Source organism: Erpetoichthys calabaricus, chromosome 2 (genome assembly GCF_900747795.2).
Source record: "Erpetoichthys calabaricus chromosome 2, fErpCal1.3, whole genome shotgun sequence".
Taxonomy (NCBI): domain Eukaryota; kingdom Metazoa; phylum Chordata; class Cladistia; order Polypteriformes; family Polypteridae; genus Erpetoichthys; species Erpetoichthys calabaricus.
This window is the reverse complement of record NC_041395.2, coordinates 103,472,936-103,493,430: the sequence shown is the minus strand read 5'-3', so window position 1 is coordinate 103,493,430 and position 20,495 is coordinate 103,472,936. Positions and strand designations below refer to the sequence as shown.

The window sequence follows — 20,495 nt, the reverse complement described above, 5'->3', positions numbered from 1 at the left end:
TGTTAGTGATGCTTGTGCTAAGAAATGTAAATGATTCCGCCATGTTCACAGTAACACCATTTATTACTACGGTGTAGAAGGTGAAGAGTTTGTATTAAAATACACAATACTTTCCAGTGTTTTCAAGGAATTCAAGTTAAGATTGTTGAGGGTACACCAACTAACCAGCTAATCCACTGATATGGCACTTTATGCCCGTCTGTGATCAGGTCAATCAAGTTCTTAATCAGCTTGAGGCATCATTCCCAGCACTATTGTGCAGTTGTACCTTTACAGCCAGTATGTATCAAAATATATCAGTAGAATTTCATGTTCTTTTGAGTGCCAATGATGTGGCCAATGTCAAACATTCATGTGTTGTTGCAGCTGGTAAACATCCCAACAAAACACTGTTAGTGTACATGTAGTGTAACTACCCTAGCTTGTAGTGGTGGTTAACGTTGTGTGGTGGGTGCAGAAACACGCAATCAGCCCCCAACCTAATCTTGGTGTTTATTGCAAATTATACCACTGATTTTTGGTCTACCCTCATTTTATGGCATCACAGAGTATGTATGATGCGTATAAAATTGATTATGTATTTTACAGTATATTATTTACTGTTTCATGTTGATTTTGTTAGTTGTATTACAGCGCTTAAGTATCGTTTTGTTACTGGCATACAAAGTACTTTACTTTGCTGTCTGAATTCACTGCAGCTTTATACTCCATATTATCTGTTTAAATTTGTTACAAAAGGATGGTGGTTTGCTCACATTAGTCTTACTTTTGGGTTCTGATGCACTGTTTGCAGTCTACTTTTTGGAATATTGATTTAGCTTTATATCTTCCTTATTTTAGTAATTTGGAACATTAAAGCAGTTAAAAATAAACTCAAATGTAAAATAGTTATTTGTGAGTATATGAAGCTGACAAGACAACGTCATTAACATTGTTGATTTAAGCGTGTGCAGAAGGAACTTAGAGTCCAGCTCCGGGCGGCGAAGGAGTAGTACAGGAGAAAGCTGGAGCAGAAGTTGCAGAATAACAGCATGAAGGAAGTGTGGGATGGGATGAAAATCATCACTGGCTGCAGCTCGAAGCAGGGTGCCACCATCGAGAGAGACGTTAAGAGAGCAAACCAAATGAACAACTTCTTTAACAGGTTTGACCACCCTAACTCACTCTCACTCTCACCTCGGAGTACTGCACCCTCCACACATCTTCTGCTGATACCAGCATAGGAGAGACATCCCCACCCACAATTACAACAGTGCAGGTGATCAGAGAGCTGAGGAGACTTCGTACCAGCAAAGCAGCGGGTCCAGATGGAGTATCGCCACGACTGCTGAAGGTCTGTGCATTGGAGCTGGGGGGTCCTGTACAGCGCATCTTCAACCTGAGCCTGGAACAGGGGAGAGTCCCAAGGCTTTGGAAAACATCTTGCATCACCCCAGTCCCAAAGGTATCACGTCCTAGTGAGCTGAATGACTTCCGGCCTGTTGCTCTGACATCACATGTGATGAAGACCATGGAGAGGCTGCTGCTTCACCACCTGAGGCCACAGGTTCAACACGCCCTCGAACCTCTGCAGTTTGCATATCAGGAAAAGGTGGGAGCGGAGGATGCCATCATCTATATGCTACATCGATCCCTCTCCCACTTGGACAGAGGCAGTGGTGCTGTAAGAATTATGTTTCTAGACTTCTCTAGCGCCTTCAACACAATCCAACCTCTGCTCCTTAGGGACAAGCTGACAGAGATGGGAGTAGATTCATACCTGGTGGCATGGATCGTGGGCTATCTTAAAGATAGACCTCAGTATGTGCGTCTTGGGAACTGCACGTCTGACATTGTGGTCAGCAACACAGGAGCGCCACAGGGGACTGTACTTTCTCCGGTCCTATTCAGCCTATATACATCGGACTTCCAATACAACTCAGAGTCCTGCCACGTGCAAAAGTTCACTGACGACACTGCTATCGTGGGCTGCAGGAGGAGGAGTATAGGGACCTAATCAAGGACTTTGTTAAATGATGCGACTCAAACCACCTACAACTGAACACCGGCAAAACCAAGGAGCTGGTGGTGGATTTTAGGAGTCCCAGACCCCTCATGGACCCTATGATCATCAGAGGTGACTGTGTGCAGATGGTGCAGACCTATAAATACCTGGGAGTGCAGCTGGATGATAAATTAGACTGGACTGCCAATACTGACGCTCTGTGTAAGAAAGGACAGAGCCGGTTATACTTCCTTAGAAGGCTGGCGTCCTTCAACATCTGCAATAAGATGCTGCAGATGTTCTATCAGATGGTTGTGGCGAGCGCCCTCTTCTACGCGGTGGTGTGCTGGGGAGGCAGCATTAAGAAGAAGGACACCTCACACCTGGATAAACTGGTGAGGAAGGCAGGCTCTATTGTTGACATGGAGCTGGACAGTTTGACATCTGTGGCAGAGCGACGGACGCTTAGCAGGCTCCCATCAATTATGGAAAATCCACTAAACAGTGTCATCTCCAGACAGAAGAGCAGCTTCAGCGACAGACTGCTGTCACTGTCCTGCTCCACTGACAGACTGAGAAGATCGTTCCTCCCCCAAACTATGCGACTCTTCAATTCCACCCATGGGGGGGTAAACGTTAACATTATACAAAGTTATTGTCTGTTTTTACCTGCATTATTATCAATCTTTAATATTGTTTTTTGTATCGGTATGCTGCTGCTGGAGTATGTGAATTTCCCCTTGGGATTAATAAAGTATCTATCTATCTATTGATCGATTTACAGATTTTTGGGCCTTGTATTGTCTGATGTGGCTTTTGTTTTATTTTAGTATAACCTGTGCCTTTTCTTTTACATATTTTGTGTTTGTTCCTTTGCCTTCAAAGATTTAAATGTCTGGAACACCAACCGAGCGCATCAATTCTTGTGAAATGTCTCATACACCAACCCAGCTCACCAACTTGCGATCTAGAAGATCAACTTCAACTCCTTGTAGGAAGAGCAGCAGTTATGATGATCTTAGACAGAGAACTTGTGATCTGGGCTCCACAGGAGATTCAACAGAGTCATTGCTTTCACCAATTTACCACGACAGCTTTGAAGAAAGTGACACAGGAGATGATGTTTCTGCAAAGTGTGACAAGAAAGTTAAAAGGTAATCGTGTTTATAATCAGGTTAAGTAAATAACTTAAAGTTTACACTAGTCTTTGCCCAGCTACAAATTTGAAGCTGTTTTAGTAAAAGCACCGTCTTCATTGGATTAAAGTGCAAAAGATGAAAAGTAAGATGCTTGACAAACACACTATAGGTATTTGGCCTTTATCATAAATATGCAAAAAGGAATCCCTAATCATGTGTATAGAATTCATTCATTTTATAATCAGCCTGAATTATCAAATTAGTATCCAGTAGATATCATATTACTCACAAACCTGTACTAATCCATCAATATATTTACCAATCAAGAAATTTTTCCAAGCACCCTAAGCGGTGTAAGAAGAAAAGTCCACTCCTTCCTTTCTAGGGTAAACTGTTACTCTAGTCAGTTGTCACAGGCCAACATCCATCAAAATTAAACAGACTTCTTCCCTGATTCATTCATTATGCAACATGAGAAACGTGAGACTTTTTTCATAAACGTTTTTGATATTGTTTGCTGTTGTCAATCATTGGTCACCATGTGCTGTCGTTCAGAAATGTTGCTATGTCCATTCTCCACAGTAGCATGAGATTAAAAATGTTCTTGGCCATCACTACAAACTACATGGAGTAAGTAATATATAAAAAATATTTTTGGGTAGGTTATTCCTTTAAATCTGCCAATTTTGAGCTGCTGTAATTTAACAAGTTCAGAGTTCTGTGTAAGGGTTTATACATTTCTGAATGTTTATACTAAACATTTACCAAATTTCTTGGATTTTAACATCCTTACCAGCTTGTTGTTGGATATCAAATCTTTTTCAAAACCATGCTGCTGATTTTAAAAACCCTTTGTTCTGTTTCTTTATCATTTTGTTTTTCATTGCTCCCATGTAAATCTGTTAAATGGTATATTTTGAGACCAGCCTTATTGTTTCAAAATTCTATTTTATAACTCTTTGCAAGTGTTCTTTCACCATTATGATTCATAATTTCTGGAATACTCATCTTAATACATACTGCCAACTGCTTTCATATAAGTTATATTTGTGACTTTATCCACCAAGCGTTTTTACATATTGTTTACATACTTATAGTGCAGAAAAGATTTTATACAGATTTTAACGAGAAATATTGCATTTTTATTATTAGACTGGTATATCATAAAAGAAATCAATATACAGTTTGAAGACTAGAGTATATAGAGTATACTAGTAGTATAGTATAGTATACCCTATTGGACATAGCAGTGGCATTTGCCTGCATTTGCAAGACATCTGAGCAGTTAAGAGTATTAAACGTTGAATTACTTTCAAATATTTCAGTAGCATGCTTGAATTTGTAATGTTTCGTGCTTATTGTGTTGAATACAGTGATGGTTTGAACGTTACTTGCTTCTGTGTTAACCTGTATTTCTTACATATTTGAAACATTGCTTTTCCTAACAGCAGCAGTTATAAGTTTTTATAAATATTATTAAGCTAGCAACTTGTAATTGATACTGTAGGCATGATATTAACTGACATTTTGCCAAAGTAAGGTGGCTTTGCCACCTTTCTTTGTTGTAGAGTACAAAAATGTTAAACAAAGTCAGCATTACTTTTATAAACTTTCAAGGAGAAGGTGGTGAAGGGTAATAGTTTTAATTAACAACAACAAAAAAAAAAAAACGCAGAACAGATGTTCTTCAGTTTAGGTTTGAGTATCACCTTATTTTTATTTAGTTGTAATGTGGAATTTGAATATATTTAGAACAGGTATGCTTAGAAATTTTCTTCAATCACAGTACATTTTTTAATGTATAAAATACATTATATATACATTATAATTTAAAGCACATGTATTAATCATCATTCTAAACATTCTGTATTTATTGTAGAGGAGACACGTCCAGAGTAAATAACTATTTGGAAGAGGAGAGACAGATATCATCAGAATTTAAACTCACTGCCTGGGAGCAATGGATTGTTCAAAAGGCACAGAAAGAAAGAATTGAAATGCAATTAGATACCTTAAAAGTAAGTTTTACATTTTGAGTAATATGTGTTGTTTTTGTATGAAAGAAGTATGGAAAGTTGTTATCACTAGCAAACAAAATAAGATGAATATTTGATATAAATTGTTTAAAAATTTGTATCAGGTCTAAACATGGGAGGGGATAGACACGGAGAAAACTCCATATGGTAAAAACATTCAAACACAACAAAAAGAGTACACAGGGTGAGAGTCGAACCAGGGATTCTGAAGGTGTGACGGATCTTGCAATATTAGCCTCTCTGTATATACAGGATGGGGAGCAATGGCCTTAATGAATAATCATATAAACAAACACCTCCTTGTTGTGTGGTTGTTTGATATTTACAGGGTTTTTTTTTTTTTTTTTGCTAGTCAGTGGCAGAAGTCTATATGGCATTCATTTAATTTTGCACTTTTGCTACAATGTAAAAGTTATTTTTCTGCTAGCAGTTGAAGCTCTGTGTACTGGTACGTGGCTTTGAGTATAGATATATTTTTCTTCTGTTGTTTTCTTATGTAGAACAAAATATATGCTTGGAGAGCGCCTGTAATCTCAGAAAGAAAATTATGTTTCTTGTTCTCATGTTAATTGTCCCTGAATATGCTACAGCCTACTGTGACACTGAGTTGGATTAACTGAGTTTGAGAATGTTATGTTATAGTTATTTATATATTATTAGTCTTTGTTATTTAGTATTGCCTAATTTTATTTTTATATTTCTATTTTTTATGAACTTTTCTTTCCTCATCTGGTAAAGCAATTTGAGCTACATCATTTGTATAAAAATGTGCTATATAAATAAATGTTGTTGTTGTTGTCATACAAAGCAAGTTAGCAGATGACCAACTCTCTTGATTCAATTTGCACCTTTGTTCACCTTGATTTGCATCTCATTGTTTGCCTTCCATTTAAGGAAAAATGAAACAACTAAGAGTTCTTAAAAAGCAAGTTAATTTTTATTGGGACAGAAGAAGTATGTCCTTTAGCAGCTGTGAAGCTTACTAATTAGGAACTGGCTGGAATGAAAACCTTCAGCCACTATGGCCCTCTAGCACTGGAGTTTGATACCCCTGTACTATAGTATGAATCTTTTACTTTAGTGCTCTTCCTTCCGGGCGACACAGTGGCGCAGTGGTAGCGCTGCTGCCTTGCAGTAAGGAGACCTGGGTTCGCTCCCGGGTCCTCCCTGCGTGGAGTTTGCATGTTCTCCCTGTGTCTGCGTGGGTTTCCTCCGGGTGCTAAGTTTCCTCCCACAGTCCAGAGACATGCAGGTAAGGTGCATTGGCGATCCTAAATTGTCCCTAGTGTGTGCTTGGTGTGTGGGCGTGTGTGTGTGCCTTGTGGTGGGCTGGTGCCCTGCCCGGGGTTTGTTCCTGCCTTGCACCCTGTGCTGGCTGGGATTGGCTCCAACAGACCCCCGTGACCCTGTGTTAGGATATAGCGGATTAGAAAATGAGCTGACTGACTGAGTCTTCCTTCCTGGTCCACTCCTTTTGGCTTGTTGTGATCACCCCTCTCTTTCTTTTGCTCAACATTTCTCCAAATTCTGCCTCTCTCCTAAGTCCAACTTTTATCAGTCGACTATGTAAATCTACCTCTGGCCTTTGCTGCAGTGCTGTCAGATTTCCTGTTTTTATACTTTTTTCCATGGCCAAAGGGTGGTTATAGGTGATTGGCTGAACCAGAACTTCTAAAAGCAAAGCCAGCAACATTGTAATTTTAGTATTTTTCAAGGACAATCTTTAGTATTGCAGTAATGGTAACATGGAAGTATGCTAACATTTGAAAACGTTTCCCAGGAACAGGCCATCTGTCCCAACAAAGCTTGCAAATTCTATTCACATAATTTCTCCAAAATAGAAGGTCCCTAAAGTCTAGCTCCCTACCACACTACTTGGTAATTTATGCAATGTTTATGTGGTTCTCTGTCTGAAGAAGAACTTACTGATGTTTGTGTGAAATTTCTTTTAATAATTTTCCAACTGTGTCCTCATGTTCTTGTTGAACTAATTTTAAAATAATAACCTACATTTGAATCAGCTGGAGCTGTGATATAAGATTACCTGCAAGTAGACAGTACAGTTCAGTAATCGATGCGAGATGTGATAAAAGCATGGACAGGTTTCTCAGCATTAGAGAAGGAGAAGAATGTGTGAACATGGGATATGTTACAGAGGTGAAAGCAGGAAAGTTTCTTAATGTGGTTTATGTTGGTAGAATAAGAAAGGGAGGATTAAATAATGACAAGAAGATTCCTTGCATTAGAAGAAGGTGTGATGAGATCTCCGTCATGAGTAACTGAGAAGGAGCTAATTTTCTTAAGTTGTGCTTTAGTGCCAATTTGCAGCAGTTTATTTTTGTTGCAATTTGTACACTTTGCGATTCTGGGTTGAGCTAGACTGTATTTCTTTCAGATTAGGGAAGAATGTATTTAATTAGGGACCAACCTTTATTTATGTATGTTTTCTGAAAATTGTATTGAAAAATGCTTTTCTAATCTTTCTGATTATGTATAGGTGCCTGTTTCTGAAAACATTAGGATACTTTGTAGAGGTATGCATTATGAGTGTTTGATTTTTGAGTGAGTAGAGTTTTAGTCAGCCTAAAAAAAATATCTACTTTGACTGAAATCAGAGACAATCATCACATGCACACCAACTGATTTTTTATTTATTTTTTGCCTACCATGTTTTGATATTAAAAAACAAACTTAATCAAATGCTCATCTCTAATATTCCACTACAGTGATACAACTTGCTCACAACAACTTTTGTTTCAATGAAGCTAAAAAAAAAACTATCCTCTTTCAAGACAAAAACTGAAATAAGACCAATTAGATTTTCCTGCTATGTAAGCTTATACTATATAGGATTTGTAAATAAAATGTATGATTCTCAGAATTTCTGTGTCGGAATTTCTGTGCTGAAATTCAAGCTCTGACAAGGTAAAGCAAACAGTGGATTGCTTAGGTTCACTTGAATTTTTTGTGTTTTTTATGCATTGGAATAGATCTAGTTAATCTTCAGCTCCATTAACTGGTTTGTCTAAATATTTTCTTCTTTCGGCTGCTCCCGTTAGGGTTGCCACAGTGGATCATCTCCTTCCATATCGTTCTGTCCTCTGCATCTTGCTCTGTTACACCCCATCACCTGCATGTCTTCACTCACCACATCCATAAACCTTTGCTTAGGCCTTCCTCTTTTCCCTCTTTCCTGGCAGCTCTATCCTTAGCATCCTTCTCCCATTATACCCAGCATCTCTCTCTCTGCACATGTCCAAACCGATGCAATCTCGCCTCTCTGGCTTTGTCTCCCAACGTCCAACTTGAGCTGACCCTCTAATGTACTCATTTCTAATTCTATCCATCCTCGTCACACTCAATGCAAATCATAGCATCTTTAACTCTGCTACCCTCCAGCTCTGTCTCCCGCTTTCTGGTCAGTGCCACCGTCTCCAACCCATATAACAGAGCTGGTCTCACTACCGTCCTGCAGACCTTCCCTTTCACTCTTGCTGATACCGGTCTGTCACAAATTACTCCTGACACTCTTCTCCACCCATTCCATCCTGCCTGCACTCTCTTTTTCACCTCCCATCCACACCATGATAGAACAATTTGAATCCACCTCCGATCCACCTGGCCTTATTTCCCTTCCATTTAGTCTCTTGCACGCACAATATATCAGCCTTCCTTCTCTCCATCATATCTGCTAACTCTCTCCCCTTACCAGTCATACTGCCAACATTCAGAGTTCCTACCCTCAGTTCCACTCTCTTTACTTTCCTCCTCTCCTCCTGCCTCCAGACACATCTCCCCCTCTTCTTCTCCTTCTTCTTCAGCCAACAGTAGCCCAATTTCCGCCAGCACCCTGTTGGTTAACAGTGCTGGTGGCGGTCGTTGTTAACCCGGGGCTCAACCGATCCGATATGGAAATTTGTATTTTTGTCCGCATATTGATCTGGCAAAATTTGACACCAGATGCCCTTCCTGACGTAACCCTCCCCATTTATCCGGGCTTGGGACCGGCACGAGAAACACACTGGTTTGTGCATCTCCTGTGGCTGGGTTTGTCTAAATATGAAGCTTAATTTTTATGGTGTTACTATTTCTTCATATTGCTGTTCTTCCTTCTTAGTCATGGATTTTAGGGAAGTGACTTCATACTCTGGCTCAACATGATTAATTGTTACTTTTTGTTTAAACAATTTGATATTGATTCTTAAAGCCTGAAGATCAATCTTGTGAATCTCTTCCTGCTCAATTACTGCATGTAGAGTTTTGCTCATTTTCGATCCAGTAGATGTTGTTAATGCGACTGTTGAGGCTTTCTATGGAAAAGGCACTTCACTATGAGTAACACTCTCTGTGGGATGCGGGATGGGATGGTAACGAAGCTCAGGGGGCCGGGGTGCAGACATCTAATTGTGCAAACACAGATAACATTACATGGACAGGTCTGAAGTCCTAACCCTACCCGTGTATGTGCACGTCCCTTGAGCTCAGCACCTCACCCCCCTCAGCTCCAGCAGCGTTAACTTGCGACAGCTGAACATCCAGGGCAGCAGATTCCGACATGACAGTTACATCTCACTAAATTTAAAATGACTTGTCACCTGTGGCGGATGTGTTGCACAAAACGTGCGCTGCATGCCAGGTCACACCGGGAGCAACCTCACTTCATATACAGTATGCAGAGCTGCTCAGGTGGCTGGCTGTTGTTCCAAAATCTTTTCTAGCATTTCCAAAGTGCTGAGCATCATGTGACCACATCAATTGCAAGTTTATGTGTTGGCAAGTCCAATAAACATTGCTTCTCTTTAAGCATGTGGCTAGCTGTACTGATGAGGTGAAAAAAGTTTACAGCGCACCTCACCTGGCCAGCTTGCTATACCAAAATGAACATGTGCTGAAAGCAGCCGATGTGAAGTAACTGCATAAGCTGTACCGTACAGATCATATTAGCAGTGTTATCAGTCACAATGGTCGGCTCTTTGTCTTTTATATTAAATTCATCCAATGCATCAGCTCTACATCCTTGTTTTAAAATGCTTCCTTTTTGTCTGAGGAGGAACAGTGAAGACACATTTTTGAGACTGATTAATGTGAGTGTTTCACATGAGCACTAAGGATATGTATGACTTGTAGAATTACAAAAAGACAGAGTCTTTCCGGTGTATCTTTAATTTCAACTAATACAAAATTAATTTTAAATGTCTAATAGGAGAATACATTTGGTTAGCAGTTTAGTTGAAGGGTGTCTACATGGAGATTCATAACACATGAATAGGTTAATGAGTAACATTTCAGAAACAATATTTGATTATTTTAGAATATTATTTGCAAGATGATATAAATGTTTTATAAAGTAGATGCCATTGCATTGTATTAAAACAAGGATCTCCCCATAATATGTGTGGACTCTGATGTGGCGATTACATATATTAGTTTAGTTATGGTAAATTTTGAGTGAGTGCAGTGCTGTGAAAAAGCTTTTATTTATTTATTTTAAAAAGAGCAATATTTTGTTCCACATCTTGCAAATACTAATGTTAATTGTTCATTACTAATCATGTATTTCTTCTTAAATGTCATTCCATGCTTATGGACACCCTTACTGTAATTTGTCATATTAATGTTCTCTACACATGGTTAAGTAATCTCTAAAAAAAAGTCACCACTTCAAATATATCAGTGAACTAGCTGAGTCAAGATAAAATGGATATCAGATTGAATCTGGGCATTGTGAATCAGAGTCGAATTGAATCTGGATATCAGTGCCAATACCCAGTCCTAATAGTTCATTAGTTCTATAAAGCCTTCCACATATGTGAGGGACAACTTTGTATTTAGCTCTACAATGTTTTTCTGCTAGTGCTGAATCACATTTCTGAGTTAGGGTAATAAAAGCAAGTTATAGAACGTTGTTCATGTTCTTTTGTCTCTGAGCTGAGATGCAGCATGTTTCAGTCTCATGTGATTCAACATTGAGCAGCCTAAACAGTAGTAAAAAAAAAATTGGTATTACAAATTTTTCACACGATAACAGTGTTGCTGTGTTTTTAAATACTGTATGACTAGAGCTGGCATTTCTTTTAGATGTCATGATTTCTCATTCAACACATATAATTCAGTACAAATATAGCAAACCTGAATGGTAATGCCAAAATCTCAATTTATGGTTATCCATATAGGCGACTACTCTTGAACACTTTGTTGATATTATTTATAGCACCACAGATGGCAGTGATTGACAGTTAGCCAGGTTTCTTTAACCAAAGTCTTTAAGTTCCACATAGTTAAAGACATGTTTTGGTAAAAAGGTTATATGTTTAATGCACAGTTGTTCAAAGAATGCAAATGTATTATCAGTATAACCATCTGAAAAGGTCCCAATACTAAACTCATTCAGTATATTAATATGGTGTACTTTGGAGAAAGTAGAAATATTAGGATGTGATTAAGAGTACAAATAAGACTTCAAGGGTTTGTTGCATTGATAGCAGTGCTGGGCGGTATACCAGTTCATACCAAAAACTGTTTTTTATTTTTGTTATGATATGGATGTTTCTTATTCCACAACACCGGTTTAAATAGCCTAAACAACGTTCAGAACGTGGCGCAGCAGGAAACTGTTTAAGGGGGGACCTTTTTTCACTGCTGCACCGCTAAACCTGAATGCAACGGAGTACATGCGTTAGTGGAGGTATTGAACTGTGAAAATGGACAGAGAACATTCTTAAAGTGAAGCTGTAGCAGACGATAAAGTTGAGCATGATGAAACAGAAAAACTTTTGCCGAAAAAGGAGCCGTGTCTGTTGTCTGTAGATACTTTGGTTTTAAAAGGTCAGATGAGGACCATTATGTTCAAATGTGTGAATACTGTTTCTATACTACTGGATAATACTGCAAGCCAAGTTGTACTTGTTTTATTTTATTTTTTTTCAATACTGTGTAATGTACCTGGGTACTGTGTAATAGTGTCACGACATGTTGAATTTATTCTCGACATTTCCATTTTAATCTTGACGCTTATTACGAGAATAAAGTCGACATGTTGACTTTATTCTTGACATTTCTACTTTATTCTCACCGTTTATGTCGAGATTAAAGTCGACATATTGACTTTATTCTCGTAATTTGTAATTAAAGTAGAACATCGTAAACTAAACTTCATCTTAAAATGAATATTTAATTTACTAGATTTTTCTCAAAACCTGTCATAAGTTATGTAGCACATTAAATGCTTTGTGTTAAGTGTTCCCTGAGCCATGTTAATCACTGCGTGCTTCTTAAACTTACTTCCTCTTGCACGAAGAGGAGGCAGGCAGCATACATTAATTTCATGATATTCCTGTCCCCTGAACATTTAGAATGCTAAGATAAATACTTGATATCATTTTCATAATGAAATGCATTAAAGCATGTATTAATCATGTGGGGGCACGGTGGCGTTGAGGGTGCAATGCGGCATCGCCGCAAGGGGGTCCCTGATGTTTGCTGCCTTGAATTTGCATGTATTTCTGGTGGTTTTACTCGGCGTGCTTCAGGTTTTTTCAAAGTCATATAGGATGTGGGGTTTTGTAAGGCTATATTGACCCTGCTGGTGTATGTATTGCTCGTATTCACCCTGCGATGTGTTGGCGCCACGTTCAGGATTTGCTCCTTCCTCGCATACAATGCTTGCTGGGATGGGTGCAACCCTGAATGGATGGTATAATTAAACATGTATAACAAAGATTTTTTTAAAGTTCTGAACACTCTGTGGTCTAAGTTTATAACTAGGTTTAATTTCACAAAGACGTTTATCGTGTGGTGATTGGTTATGTGGAGAAAGAAAAAGGAAAGATAGGAACTGCGGGTTTGGTACAGACAGACAGCATGCATGCAATAAAGAAAGCCTGCTCAGAAGAACATCTATTGAATTCTGTGTTTGTGTCTCTGACCACCAGATCACAAACCCAATATTTACACAATATTTAAGATAAACCTGTGCGATACCCATTCATACATCCAATTTTTGGCGCCTCGTCACACCTGCCATAAAGTTCTCTACACTGAACATACACCTGGGGACCCCTGACTTTGAGGGAGCAGCACTACCTTGCATGTTTAATACCTGCTTTAATGCATTTCATCATGAAAATTTATCTTAGCATTCTACATTTTCAGAGAGCAGGAATATCATGAAGTGAATGTAGTCTGTGCAGCGATTGCTGCCGGTGCCTCCTCTTAGTAATTTTTAATAATTTTTTTTTAATAATTAAATTTTTGCATTTATATAGTGCTTTTCTCACTACTCAAAGCGCTCAGCAATTGCAGGTTAAGGGCCTTGCTCAAGGGCCCAACAGAGCAGAGTCCCTTTTTGGCATTTACGGGATTCGAACCGGCAACCTTCCGATTGCCAGTGCAGATCCCTAGCCTGAGAGCCACCACTCTGCACGTAGCGATTTACAACTGGGTCGGGGAAAACTTAACACAAAGCATTTAATGTACTACATTAATTTATGATGGGGTTTGAGAAAATCTAGTAAATTAAACATTGATTTTAGAATGAAGTTTAGTTTACGACATTCTACTTTAATGACAAAATAAACTATGAGAATAAAGTGGAAATGTTGACTTTAATCTCGACATATAGTTTTTCGTTTTTTTTCTTCACTGTGTCCATATTTTTTTTTTCTTCACCGTGGCCCTAATACGCTTCCGTAGGGCTATACCACAAATAGCATTATAAATGCAAGTTGCAGTTTTATTATTTATGTATATAGCTTAGCTTGAAGCAAGGTCCATATTAATGCAGTTTGCCTTAATGATGGTTCAGTTGGTAAAGATGTCATGCACCAAGTTGCACTTGTTTTATTCTATTTTAATTTGGTGAATACTGTGCAATGCACCTGGGCTTTAAAGTCTTGGAAGTAATAGTATTATTACTGGAAGTTGCACTATTATTTATTGTATTGTTATTATTTATTAGTTTAAATATTATGCAGTTTAATGATGGTAAAGTTGTTTAAAAAGTCACTTTAACGTGTCAGTGGACAGAGATTGTTAACATTAACAAAGCGTATTTGGTTTACTATTTATTCTTTTCTAAGACATGTTCAGTGCAATACAACTTTTTACAAACACCTCTGGATATTTTACTAAGTCTAAATGCCTCTTTGGATGGTTGAAAATATGTTGTCAAAATTTTAGTTTAAGTTGTTTGCAAACTTTGTTCAATAAAAAGGTTCTGTATTTTGACTGCATCTGTCATGCAATGCGATTCCTTCTCTTGGAAAACTATCACTTTATGGGGCCATGCAAACCTGTATTAATACTTGTGTGCACATTAAAATGTTTTTTTGTACAATGTACAATTCTCATGACAGTGGAATAGGTTATTCTTAGTCAGTAATTGCAGTGGAAAATGTGGTTAACATCCACTCATGCATGGGAAAAAAAAATACCGTCGAATACCGTGAAACCAGTATAATTTTGAAAAATACCGTGATATAGAATTTTGGTCATACCGCCCAGCACTAATTGGTAGCATATTCTAAGGGACCGAATAGCATATTCTAAAACACTGTATTTATAATTGCTTTGTAATGTTTAATGTTAACTGATGCAGAGAGCAGAATGTACAGGTAGTAGTTAGTTTATGTGGGATATGTGGGACATAAAACTTAGGTAGAACCATGATTCATTCTGCTTCAGGTCTATGAAGATTTTGTTTTGCTCTTTGCATTCTAAAGTAACAAAGTTACAGTTTTATCTGATTTTTGTTTTTTTTTTTTTTATTATTTATTGGACGGTACTGAGTGTACTGAAAAATAGTTTTTAATAATTTGACATGGCTAGTGAAATAAAGCTAAAGTGGTAGTTTCTCATTGTGGATTAGTAGAGTCTATACTTGAGTATCCCTAAAAATCCACTTTTTCTTCTTTTTGTTTTAAATAATGTAAGCTGTTAGATTGTCAAAATCCTTTTTTTTTCAGTGCCCTAATAAAGATTATGTCAGACTGATTAACTTTTGTAAAATTGTGCTAAAAACCTGAGAGTATTTTGTGTTTTGCAACTCTTACTGAATATAGCATTTACATACAGTTTTAAAATCTTTTTATTGTAGGCGATGACATTAAAGCAGGAACAAATTAAAGAGGCAGAGGAAAATGAAAAGAAGAAAATTCTCACTGCAGAAAAACGAGAGGAATGGCTTCAAAGGAAGAATCAACAGGTCATACATTTTCCCCAGATAGTTTAGTGCTTATTTATTTGTTTAATCAAATGGTGAAATAAGGGTGTAAAGTCATATAATAGGTCTGTTTTGGAAGGTGCATTGTAACCTTATAATCGGGAGGATGATTTTAACATCCTCCATTGAGGCAGTGAAACCAGTATGATATATTTGTATTGTAAAAGGTTTTTCGTCTGTGAACATTAGGGGGGCACCTCAGACCCCCAAACCACAAAAACAAGTCCTGGGTTCAAAAGCTTTATTTTTATTAAACATAATAACTTCACACGGGCTTCTTTACAATAAATGATCCTCCTTCTATCTTTCATTTCTTTTGCTCCAATCCATCAAGGTGTGAATTGGTCTTCTCCTCTCCCAACTTCAACTTACCTTGGTTATATGGAGAAGCTTTGCATATGCCAGACCTGCGCATACATCCAGTGCCACAATACTGCACCCCGGAAACACTTTCTGGGTCAGGTGGAACCATCTTTAAGCATGAAGTACACCTCCCTGTAGCTCCTTCAGTAGCTCCCCAGATGTTGGGACTACATCTCCCATTCAGCCATGGAGCTGTGCACATGGGAGACCCATCAGAGTGATGCTGCCACATCTCATGTTCGGGAAGCATGTTGGCCATAGAGGCAGTCCCCTTCAATCCTTCCATTATAAAGGCCTCCTGGTCAGGATGCCATTTAAACCATGTCCTCTATGATGTTTAATATGAAATATTATAGCATTAAAAGAGAGAAACTAACTGATATGAAATTTGCCTTTATTACCCAAAACTTCTACACATTGTTGTAGTTAATTGATTTGACAATTGAATCCTCAGCTAAAGTTAGCAACAGTGCCTCATATTGTGTCCAGTGTATTTATACGTGCATGTGTAGCTGTGTTACCCAGCTTTGCCAAGAAATTTTCTAAGACAATGGTTTTCCATTATAGTGCTGTTGGTTAATCGGATGTATCAGAATTACTATACAAATAACTCAGTACTGTACTTTATTGTAAAACAGTATTTGTAGGTTTTTTTTTTTTAATGGGGCTAATATTATTAGTTCACTGAAGGGCCTTACTCTTGAATATGCTGCAAACAACTCAACTAAAACATTTCTGCCTTTGATTAATTCTTACTTATCCTAGAGACTGGCCTTGGCTTTTGTTGAAGGTCACTGCAAAACACAATTTTACAGGAAACTGTATTCTTTTTAATTGAAAAGGGTAATTAGTTAGGATAATGGAACTTTGAGGAGTTTTTACTATTATTTCTATTATTATTACTATTATTATACATTTACTATTCTTTATTTAATGAAGTTATTCACTGAAGCTTTACTTTACGTTACGTTCAAGAGAGAGAAGAGGAGAGGTTAGGAGCACTCGCTGTGTGACAATAGAAGGCGCTATATCACCGCTTAACCTGACACAGACAGACACAAGAGGCACACTAACACAAATCCATGCTTTCTTATTTTCTTCTTTTCCACTTCAGCACAGCACACAGTGCACAAGTCACCACAAATATACCTCAGTCCTTTTCTTTACTTCTTCTGTTCTGCTGCCCTCACTTCTCTGCTCGCAAGTTCTGTCCTCTGCCTCTTGACTCCGGCTCCCTGAATGGAGTGAGGCAGCCCCTTTTATAGTTCACCCGGATGTGCTCTAGGTGCTCCCTGATGACCTTCCTGCAGCACTTCCTGGTGTGGCGGAAGTGTTGCAGGGGCATCCGGAAGCACTCTGGGTGTACCTAGTTCCTGTTCTGGCAGCAGTTCCTGATGTGGTGGAAGTGCTGCTGTCCAGGGCTTAGCAAATGTCCAGTCTCCCTGTTGCGTCGGCCACACGCCCCCACAGGGTTGAGCTTCCAAGCTCTGTTCCCATGGCCCCAACCACCACCCTGTCATGTTCCAGGGGAGATATTGCTCCTCTCCTGGTCCCTCCACTCTCTGGGGCTGGGCATGAGCCCCCAGCCATCTGCCACAGCTGATACAACGCATTGCCGCACCCACACTTGACAAACCAACTCAGGATCCCAGATTAGGAATCGAGTGCAGCCATGCAACAGGTGACACCTCAGCACCACACTAGTTCAGATGTTTTTTTATGGTGGCCAATTCTGCCACCAACCCCCAGGTTTTTCCCTGCAGGTTGAAGGGCCTACATGCAGGGCTAGATGCAGATTAACGTCATACCCAGGATGGAGCAATCGCAGGTTAAGGGCCTTGCTCAAAGGCCCAATGGAGTACATTTTTTTTTTTTTGTCTAAGCCATAGCTAAACAATAAAATTGTAACAGTGAATCACGTTGTTCTCTTAGCTTGGAACAAAATAACAGCCAGTGCTATGGTTTGGAGACATCTTAAAGCATTGCTTTCGGTGTGCATACCAGCCCACTTCGAGAACTGGTTTTCTCCCTGTAAATGTATTGAAGTGATGTCTTCGTTGGTAAAGAAAAGAAGACACAAGAGTCTGAAATGTAAACAACGAACGGAAGGACTTTTTATGAAGGAGTGAGGTTCAAACAGAAGTAAGGATTGTTCAGGAGAGAACAAGTAAAAAGAAATAATCTTGCAAACTACAGTATAAGTTCAGTTGTCTACCCCTCTCCTTTTTGGTCTTTATGGGATGCATTAACTCTCATTAACATTATAGTATATGATTAAACAATGATTTAGAAAAAATAAGCATGCGATGTAAGTTTCTTAACAGTAGAAGTAAAGTTATTTTTATATTCATGCAAAGCAGGTCCAGACTTATTTTGCTAAGAAATGACAGTGAGGATATTTGCTGTATGCACATTTTAAGAGTAGTACTTTTGTGTTGCTAGTGGTGTCAGAAGGTCATTTTAGCAAGTTGGTTGCTATGATTTAGGTATCTATCAACAGACTTTGGTACTGGGGAACTGGTCCAATATTCCCTGTTCATTTTGTGCAGTCGGATTAGCTGCTGTGCTTAGCCTGAAAGGATAATTCACAATTTTGGCAGAGACTTGGAAACTGCATTAATGTGTGATAAGCCTCACTTGTTGCTTTCTTAGAAACCTTATAAAATATTGAAAAAGAGTACACATTTTTAAGTATCTTGCAGCAGGTTATTTAGTTCAAAAGCTATCGGCAAAAACCTTCATACACAAGTTTTAAATACGGAGGATATAGATACAGATTTTGTTTTGGATGGACAGTTGTACTCAGCAGTTTTCATTTTGAGGTACTTATACCTTAGCTTTTATGCGACTATAAGACAGCATCCTTTAATAAATTATTTTTAGTTTTGGGAGGTACTCCTTTTATGTCATGATCTGTCAGTCTCTGTGGCAGTTGGACATGTGCATCTCTGACAAGAGTGATGATATTCGGGTGGTCCCTGCAGATCTCGTTATTTCTAGATTTGACAGAGTTTGCCTAACATCAATTAACATTTCAAATACATGATTAACATGACTAGACCTGATTCAAATGACTTACCTTTTAAAAAAGTCCTCAATGAGATGTAGACATACGAGCCACAGCATTACCAGGATTACTTTTTAATGGCTTCCGAATTTTTTTTTTCTATGAATCCTTAATTAATATGTCAGAGTAGAAGTTCTTTACATAGCATTGTAATAAATACATTATTCTACTTTGATTCACTCGTAGTTTAATGAAGACATGAGGTAAAAGAAAAAACTTGTTTGAGGGTGATAACATGTGAAGTTCTGAGTAGTGGCATTGTCAAGCAGCTTGCACAAATATGATTATAATATGGAAGTCGTAGAAGTTTGATCACAATGTACTGTATTGAGAACAACAACATAACCTGAAAAAAAAACTAAACCTAGGGGTGCACAAGATGAGAATTGATATGATATGGAAAAGGTGTGTTTGGTAAAGTCAACTTGAACTGGCATATCTGCAGTTTTTTAATCTGTGGACATATTGAATGGAAAAATTGTTACTTTTAACAAAGTTTTTATCAAGTTAATATTTTTGATTTTATAGCAGATTTTATTTGAAGTGACGTCAAGTGCCCCCTTTGGTTTCTGCTCATCCGCCATCAGTAATATTAAATTTAGGATGCCAAATAATATTTACTTTTTTAATGTATAATAATTTAATGCTGAAAACTCAATTTTAAATTGATGGATTAGTTACTGGTACTCTTGTTTAAATTCTGAAATTAAATTCTAGGCAAAATGTCTTTAGCTTATACTTAGTTATGATTTGTAGTCATGAAGTGAGCAGCAATTAGAATTTACTAGTATGAACAGAGCTTCTTCTTTAATATTTGTTCAGGCTGTTAATTCTCTGTACACTTTCATTAGTTTAGAGCTTCAACTTAAAAATGTTTATACATTAAAATGGTACAGTTAGTTTAAAACTGAGCACTGTTTCCAAGTGAATTGCTTGGAACAGGTGGTTTGCAAGTATTCTGTGACCAACATTAGATCGTGGTAAACAATGTAAAAAATGTCCATGGAAAATTTTTTTTTCAAATTCTGACATACCTTGTGTTGCATTATCCGCATGTCCATTATCATTACTTCCAGAAAACTCAGATTACAAGATAAACAGGAAAGGCATATTCCAATAATACTTGGCGTTTGAAGTGAAGAAAGGATTCTTCACCAATAAATTACGGGGATAGGTGGATTTTAAAAATATATTTATGACCTCAGGTATTAATAATACTTCAGCAAAAAATGCATGCTGTTTAAACATTTTGCGCATGTGAATGGATAATGGATAATGGACATGTGGATAATGTGACAGGAGTTATGTGAGAATTGTTTTTTTTTTTTTTTTTTTCATGGATGTTTTTTCACTTCATTTGCCTTTGTTCGGTTACCATTGGTTAGTTACTATTGGGTCCCCAGTCTATCAAAATCTCACCACATTTTCTACAAAAACATGAGATTATAAGTTTTTCTTGGTAACCAGTACATACTGCAAGGGGGTAAGTACCATATAAAAATGTCATTTTTGGATAGAATATTCCTTTAAGGGTTTATACAACACATGTATGTACAAAAACTGCTAAGGTGTAAAGCTATACATATTTTTTGACAAACATCTTATACTAAGAAATGGATTGGTTTTCTGATCGATTTAAGAGAGTTCAGCTTTTGTTTTTAACACCTTAACCTTTGATTTATAACTT

The 20,495-nt window shown here is 37.9% G+C and overlaps 1 protein-coding gene across 1 annotated transcript in view; it reads left to right on the top strand.

Moving 5' to 3' along the window:
* LOC114646187 (coiled-coil domain-containing protein 34-like) overlaps positions 1–20,495 on the top strand; it is a 42,748-nt gene that overhangs the window by 7,172 nt on the left and 15,081 nt on the right. The window contains exons 2-4 of the mRNA XM_028794219.2: positions 2,870–3,138; positions 5,003–5,141; positions 15,253–15,360. Of these exons, the coding sequence (XP_028650052.2) occupies positions 2,876–3,138; positions 5,003–5,141; positions 15,253–15,360 (510 nt within the window). The 5' untranslated portion in view covers positions 2,870–2,875. The remainder of the gene's footprint in view (positions 1–2,869; positions 3,139–5,002; positions 5,142–15,252; positions 15,361–20,495) is intronic.